At 31.4% G+C, this 8,077-nt stretch overlaps 1 protein-coding gene across 1 annotated transcript in view; it reads left to right on the top strand.

Moving 5' to 3' along the window:
- The first annotated feature begins 276 nt into the window (after positions 1-276).
- LOC124953824 (RNA pseudouridylate synthase domain-containing protein 2-like) overlaps positions 277-8,077 on the top strand; it is an 80,716-nt gene continuing 72,915 nt past the window's right edge. The window contains exons 1-2 of the mRNA XM_047505782.1: positions 277-435; positions 1,007-1,270. Of these exons, the coding sequence (XP_047361738.1) occupies positions 298-435; positions 1,007-1,270 (402 nt within the window). The 5' untranslated portion in view covers positions 277-297. The remainder of the gene's footprint in view (positions 436-1,006; positions 1,271-8,077) is intronic.

Below are 8,077 nucleotides of genomic sequence, written 5' to 3'. Positions count from 1 at the left end.
TTATATAATAATTATCATGTATTAATTATATTTATTATTCTTTATTCTTTTGTCGTAAAACAAAGGCAAACAGACATCGTATTTAGCACGAATCACTGCAAGATGGATGCATCTAGCGAGATATGTGCACTAATAGTTTTGTAAATTTAATATTACATAGAGCCGGCAGATGGCACACGCATTATCTTTTGTTCTTTATGCGTTGATTCTCTGTATCGACGATTCAAAGAAATAGTCGTGTAACATATTTCTTCCGCTAGATGGCAGGGCTATTCATTGCGGAGTGAAGTTTTTATAATGTCGGTATCTTTTTACAAGTGGAATGTTAATCGAAATTTGCTGTGGTATATAAATTTGTATAATTTAGAAGTGAGAAGTATTTACAATCAGACACAATTCCGAAATATTTTCAACTTAACTGTTCACTGTATTTCGGTAAGTAAATGTTCATTGATTCATCGTTTGTATATTATATGGTCTTCGTAAAAATTGAAAACATGTTACATATTGTTATCGAAATAATGTGTGAGAAGAACGTTCTATCGTTCGTACAAATTTAAATGAAGTTGAATAAAATGATTTTTCATTTGGAGTTACAATAAAATGGAATATTCAATAAATTCTATTAATAGCAAACCGGTCGTTATTGAACATAACCTTAAACTTAATAGTTTCACAGATACAATAAATGTCTCTAATATCACGTGTATTTTTCAATGCTATTACATAAATATAGAAAATAAAATAAACATGTGTATATATATACGTTTATATGTATATATATATATTATATATATATATAAATAAAGTATGTTAAAGTACAGAAAAAAATATTTTATATGATTCGAATTAATGCACGTCCGTAATAGCAAATGAACTCTTCAAATTATAGGCGGGAATTTTAAATGTGAAACGCGCGCCAACGTAAGCAATCACGGATAAACATAAACGTCACGTATTTTCTTTTTTTTTTTTTTTTTATTTTTTTTTTCCTTTTTTCTTTCAGAGATCTGAACGAGTAATTCAACGTCAATACATCTGGCGAACGTCTGTGCTGAGAAACTTATTAGGTTTGAATTTGTGGCGACGTAAGGAGCAACGTACGTCGCCAGTTGATAAATTACCGAAGATGGTGGAAACGACCGGGCCGAGTCAGGCAACCGACGGACAAACTCAATTTGGCAACGCTCGCCAATTGGAACCGTCGGAATGCATTTTCGTCTTCAAGGACACCCTTTCGGACTACGAAGAACCACCGTCCGACGAGGAGGTAAGTCTTCTCAATTATATATACATACATACATACATACATACATACATACATATGTATATATATATATATGTATATACATACATATATATGTATGTATGTATATATATATATATATTTTTTATTTCTTTTTCTTAAAATTTTACACTTGCTCGTAATTTAGTTTTGCGACATTTCACGACAATGAGGACTTATATAGAGCTTTAGTCGCAACAATGTTAAACGTATTAAACGACGTATTCTATTTTATCAATACTTTTTATTATTTATATGAGAACATTAACAGGATTATAAAGAACTATGAAAATATATTTGATCATTAAAAACGTTTGATTATTATAATATTTATATCGTATGATCCGATCGAAATTTATTCTAGCTTCTGATTAGGAGCAAAAGATAAAGAAAAGAAATACACACGTGAGAAGGATACCAGTGGTGTCTCGTAAATATTTAAGTTATATCGCAAATATCCAATTGGGGATGACCGATAAATAGGTAGGATATTGCATAGGTAAAACGAGGTGATGACTTTTTCACTTTCAAACTATGTTATTCCCTGTTATAACGAACGGTGTTAAGATAAAACGCCGCTTGCAATGAGACACAATGTGCTCTGTCGCAGCGACGCTTCTGAAAATATCCCATGGCGTGGTTGTCCGCAAGAGAAATAGAGAAAATTTCTCTCTCACTCTCTCTCTCTCTCTCTCTCTCTCTCTCTCTCTATGTATATATATATATATATATATATATATATATATATATATTTCTCTTTCTCTTTCTGTGGCTTTTATATACATACATACATATATACATAAATGTACGTTCACACTGACAATTTCTATGTGAGCCGTCGTTTTACTAGGCAAGCCGACGAAGAAGAAGAAGAAGAAGAAGATGAAGAAGAAGAAGAAGAAGAAGAAGAAGAAGTATAGTTTGAGTCTACGAAGGATAAGGAAAGAAAATTGGAGATCAGAAAGAGAGAAAGAAAGAGACAGAGAGAGAGAGAGAGAGAGAGAGAGAGAGAGAGAGAGAGAGAGAAGGTGGGGCTAAGAAGTCACGGTGCAGCGAGGCGAACGATCAATCACTTCGGAAGACGAGCGTGCTAGCCGCTCGGCCGCAAATAACTCGCGTTTTGTGCCGGTCAAAAGCTTCTCCTGGGACGTATTAGACTCGATTCACAGTTACTTTACTACGAATCAACTTCTACGAACATAACAGATCATCTCGAAAAAGGGGGTATCTTCTTTTTCTTCTTCTTCTTCTTTTCCTTTGTTCTTGTCTTTTTTCTCTTTTTTTTTTTTTTTAATTTTTTTTTGTAATTTTTTAATTTTTTTCATTATTTTTTTCCTCTCTCTCTCTCTCTCTCTCTCTCTCACTCTCTCTGTTAAGGAAACGTACGTTTTTTTAAATAATTCTTTTTTTCTTTTTTTTTCTTTTTTTTTTGATATTTTCCATCGTTCTTCCATCGTACTTATCTGATAACATACTTATCGAATTTTTATCGTTTATGGAGTCTTAAAGGGAAGATGAAGAGGAAAGAGAGGGAAGAACTTATATTGCTAGTTCTGGAATTGCGCGATGGATTGGGATACATAAACATTTTATAAATGACCACCACGTGCTATCCTCGTAAATGTATTTCACGCGAATCTTATCTCATCTCGTGTTCAGGAAATGTACCCTTTTTTTTCACCTTTTTTTTCTTCTTTTTTCTTGTTTTTCTTGTTTTTTTTTTTTTTTTAACCACGTTAATCATTTCCTACCTCGCCAAGATATATATTACTTATGATTTGTATCAGGTTGAACAGGTGCCCTGTGTAACTTACCCTCATTTCTGTCTTTTTTCTTTTTTCTTTCTTCTTCTTCTTCTTCTTCTTCTTCTTCTTCTTCTTATTTCTTTCTTTTTCTTGTCCATCGACATCAATGATCATCGAATTTTAATTTGTCACATCAATGAATTTCTTATAGACCCTGTGCAAGCAATCTAATTTAAATGCACGTGTGTATATATATATATATATATATATATATATATTTATACATAATGTTTTTAATGTTAGGAGGTATATGTCCATGAGGGTAGTCTGCCCAATAGTTTCACGTTTTAAAATACACATTTGCTGTTCTGTCGATCGGACTTTTAGACGCCTAAGAGTTGCTTTTATAACCGGCGACGTCGGATAGGTCGTTTTTAACAGGTGCAAATGTATTATTCTGTGCACACTAGCGCGCGTGTACAAACACACATAGAGATAGACAAGACACGCACATGTATACACATATTGAATAGTACCGATGTAGCACAGTAAAATCAAGATATTTATTGTCCTTCCGTCACGAGCGTTATAATAAGTAGAAACGTTGGGTTTATTACGCTTTACTGACCACTAAATAATCCTATCCCTTTATATGTTAGCGTGTGCACGTTCACAATCGTGCTGTGCCTGTGTGCATTCGTGTCTACCATTCCAAGTCACTGTGCATCAACTAAAGCTCGAAATAAACCACAGTTGGAGCTGGCTATGCGTCGTCCTCTTCCTTGTCGGTGAAATTGTGTGTCATCTAGTATTGATCCATCGTTAATGCCAATTTTATCAATTATAAAATCAACGGGACAATAATCATTTGAATTGTTTACATTTCTTAAATCACATCCTACGTTAAATTCTTTTTTCATTTGATAATAAAGGAATAACAAATTTGTCCCAATTAAAAGTCGGCTCTCGACCAAAATCCTATTTCTTTTCTATATTCTATCCTATCATTTCTAAGATCCTATCTTTCTTAAATGATATTACAAAAAGTGTGGATATTAAAATACCGAAATGAAAGAGGATTCCTTTTCTTCGAAAAAAAAATAAAAAAATAAAAAAATAAATAAATAAAAGAAAGTAAAAGAAAAAAGAAAAGAAAAAAACAATCTCGTACCTTATCAAAAAGGATTCGTTTGAAAATATGATAAAATTTCGTCGTACACGTGGCTCAATGACACGGTCATCTTATTGAGACGGAGAATAAAAATATGATGTATTGATTTCTTTCTTCTTTTTTTTTTTTCCTTTTTCTTTTTTTTTTTCTCCAAAGATCATATGTACGAAACCTCGGACAATTCTCCTTCTCTTTTGTTTACTTTTCCATTTTTTTTCTCCCTTTCATTTTCTTCTTCTCTTTCTTTTTTTTCTTTTCATTTCCTCCGAGTCATATCGGAAGATCGCAAAAAAAAAAAAAGAAAAAAAAAAAAAAAGAAAAAGAAAGAAAGAAAAGGCAAAAAGAGTTCCTAATCTGAATGACTCGACTCGATCCTCGATCATTCTACCCCTCTCGGAAAGGATGTGAATGCTCGTCGATCGTCGTGTGTGAAATCGATGGGCAAGCGTTAAACGCGTACGGGCGCGATAAGCTAAACTCCTAGGCAATATGTATATCGTTCGGGGTATATAATTCACGGATATTCACGGGCGAGTAGCTCTCAATTCGATCGGACGTAGAACGAAGATAACTTTAAAACCTAGCAGCCGCATAATATACTGTCTGTGTGTTTTTCTAACGGTGTCACGTGATCGGAAACTTTTCGAAGATACAATCGCTATAAATTTCTACGTGAAACGTGAAGAGCTCTTTTACCTTCAACGCTATCCACGTCAAAATTATTGTTAAAATTAAAGTCAAAGTTAAAAATTTGAATTTAATTTATATATTTATAAATTAATGACATATTTTTCTTTCTTTCTTTCTTTCTTTCTTTCTTTCTTTCTTTCTTTCTTTCTCTGTTTCTTTATATCGATTAATTTACTTATTTCAAATATCGCAAAATAGATCGGAGATATTTGGAAGGTATTTTTGAAAAAAAATTGATTGACTCTTTCTCCTGACTTTTTCTAGTATCCGTTTTTTTTACAATTTGATTGAACAGTTTCAAAAAAACGAAAAAAAAAAAAAAAAAAAAAAAAAAAAAAAAACAAAAACGAAAAAAAAGAAAAACTAGAAGAAAGAAAAAGAATCATTTTAAAAACTATCAATTCGTTTCTATTATCACTGTTGATAATTTTGATGATATCTTTAATGAACGTTTCAATAACATCCCGTATTATGTCGAGAAAAGTAAGTTGGATCATGGCGAACAGATCTGTGGGATGCACAAAATAAGACAAAAAAAAAAAAAAGAAAAAAAAAAGAAAGAAAGAACGATAACATTTTAAACAAGACTATCTCGGTTAGATTGTACGGATCGTAAACGTTTTAATGAATACTTTCTCGTTCAGCTCGTCGTCCTTAACGGGAAAGAGGATTTTTATTTTCGCACGATAAAACGATTCTAAAGCGTTGTCTACCGGTTTTTAAAATCTTACGAGCCATCCTTGCACGAAATGTTTCTCTTGTCGTTTGTCGTACCGAAATCGATCCTTTTCATTATTTCATCGTGTAGACGGTATTTTCATCGCGTACAAGGACGATTTTAATTGAAGTATTATTTTCTCACCTCGAGATCATACGCTATTATTAGTAGTACATTAAATTAACGACGAATGATATTATATTATTATATTTTTATCTTCTTTTATTTATTTATTTATTTTCTTCTTGTTACTTTTGTTAATTTCTTTGTACTCCTTATACTTTTCTTTCTTTCTTTCTTTCTTTCTTTCTTCTTTTTTTCTTCTTTTTTTCTTTTTTTTTCATATTTCCTGAAAACACGTCGTAGTGTTATAAATCAAAAAAACACGTGATGTATAATAAGAATGAAAAGGAAGAAGAGAAAAGGAAAAAAAAAAAAAAATAGAAAAGACAAAACAAGGCAAAACAAGAACAAAAAAAGAGAAAAAAAAAAAAAAAAAGAAAAATGGAGAACGCGATCCTTTTTATTTCTCCCATCTCTGTTTTTAATGCTTGAAAACATTTCACGTTAATTTTCACGATATTCGTACGAATTTGTTGTTGTTTTTTTAATTTATTCACTTCTTTTTTTCTCCATTTGTTTGCTTTTTTTTCTTCTTCTTCTTCTTCTTCTTCTACTTTTTTTTTCCCTCTCTCTCTTCTTCTTTGTTAACAAAACTCGTAAAAACGTAAATGGAGTAGTTAAACGAACGAATAAAAGGATAATGGAGGAAAAAATCGACATAGAAAGAAACGGTTTGGGACGAACATTGCTTGTTCTATCCCTCTCCCTCTCTTTCTCTCTCCCTCTCTCTCTCTCTCTCGTTCTTTCTATCTTTCTGTCTCTGTCTTTCGTGTTCTATGTTGGTTTATAATTATCACCGCAGTCGTACCGTCGCGGTCTCGCGAACGGTAGGTATGCGCAAACGTGTTCTAAGCGACGTGAAAGAGCCTTGCTAGTTGTGCGTCGGCTTCAAACTTGTTTCTTGCGTTCGACTATTTCTGTATCGCGTCTTTTGCCTCTGGGAAGACATTCTCGTCGATGTATTTAAATATACATATGTATATAGGCATCTATGTATTTATCTATATATCTATTGTATATACATATATATATATATATATATTTCGAAATTAGCCGTGAGCAAAATTGATCTTTAATCGATTCGATGGTTTTAGAGCATTTGTTCTCTCTCTCTTTCTCTCCTTTTTTTTCTTTCTTTCTCTCTCTCTCTCTCTCTCTCTCATTCTTTTGTTCTTTTACTTTTTTATTTTTTTATTTTTTTTATTTTGCCAAATTCAATTCTTTTCCAATCATTAGAAAAAAATTACAGACCGCATTGAAATCGTCTGTAAAACATTTCTCTCTCTCTCTCTCTCTCTCTCTTTTTTTTTTCTTTTTTTTTTGGGGAAAATTTTTCTCCCTCATATCAAACGAACGAATAATCAGCCAGTCCATTTATACAATGGCATTATTTTTGATCTTATTGATTTTAACTAATCGTTTCATAGGAAGAATATAGAATGATGGTGGGATATTGATTCAATATCAGTATGCACGTGCATAATTTCTCCAAGAACGTGTCAATGTCGAGTTGAAATGATCGAAAGAGTTAATGATATTCTTTGATCTTGAAAACGATCCAGTCGAGTAATTATATCGATCGTTATTTCATCTCGACGTTTTTATTATTATTATTAATGTTAACCTATTAACCTTGGAAGATTTTCTTCTTATCATTGAATAGATGAACATGCGAAATTTATTTTTATTATTATCACCGACTGACTATGATACTTTTAATTTTGTTCTTATTATATCATTTTTAACTTGTCTTAAAACGAAACGTTAACAATCAATACCAAAAATTTATGAATATATATATATATATTTTTTTTTTTTTGTATATATATATATTATTTATATATATTTTGTTTTCATATGTTCTTTTTTTTCTTTTCTACGTTTGACATATAATTTATTAAATGATTAATAATAAATTGGTTGGGACGAAGATAGAGAAGATTGAATAATTTAAGAAATCGTAAAATAATCCCGATGTGTCGAGACATATAATATTTTTTCTTCCCTTTTTTTCTCGCTACTTCTTCTTCTTTTTCTTTTTTTTCTTTTTTTATTTTTTGAAGCGAAAAAAATAAAAAGAAAAAAATTATTTATTTATTCCTTCATCAATGAGATAAATTGAATGTTCGGGACGCATTAATTTATTATTTTCTGTTTAACAGATTAATGTTAATTTCCAATTCTTGGCAAAATCATTGAGACCTTGATCTTTCCAAAAACTTGGAACACATCGATATATTTTCAGAAAGAGAGAGAAAGAGAGAAAGAGAGAAAGAGAGGCAGTGAGAGAAAGATAGATGTATGCGTATGTATTATACATTTCCGCGGCTTTACGAGATCATGAT

Source organism: Vespa velutina, chromosome 13, assembly GCF_912470025.1.
Source record: "Vespa velutina chromosome 13, iVesVel2.1, whole genome shotgun sequence".
In the NCBI taxonomy this organism is placed as follows: domain Eukaryota; kingdom Metazoa; phylum Arthropoda; class Insecta; order Hymenoptera; family Vespidae; genus Vespa; species Vespa velutina.
The sequence above is the reverse complement of the archived record's forward strand: the minus strand, read 5'-3'. Positions and strand labels throughout refer to the sequence as shown.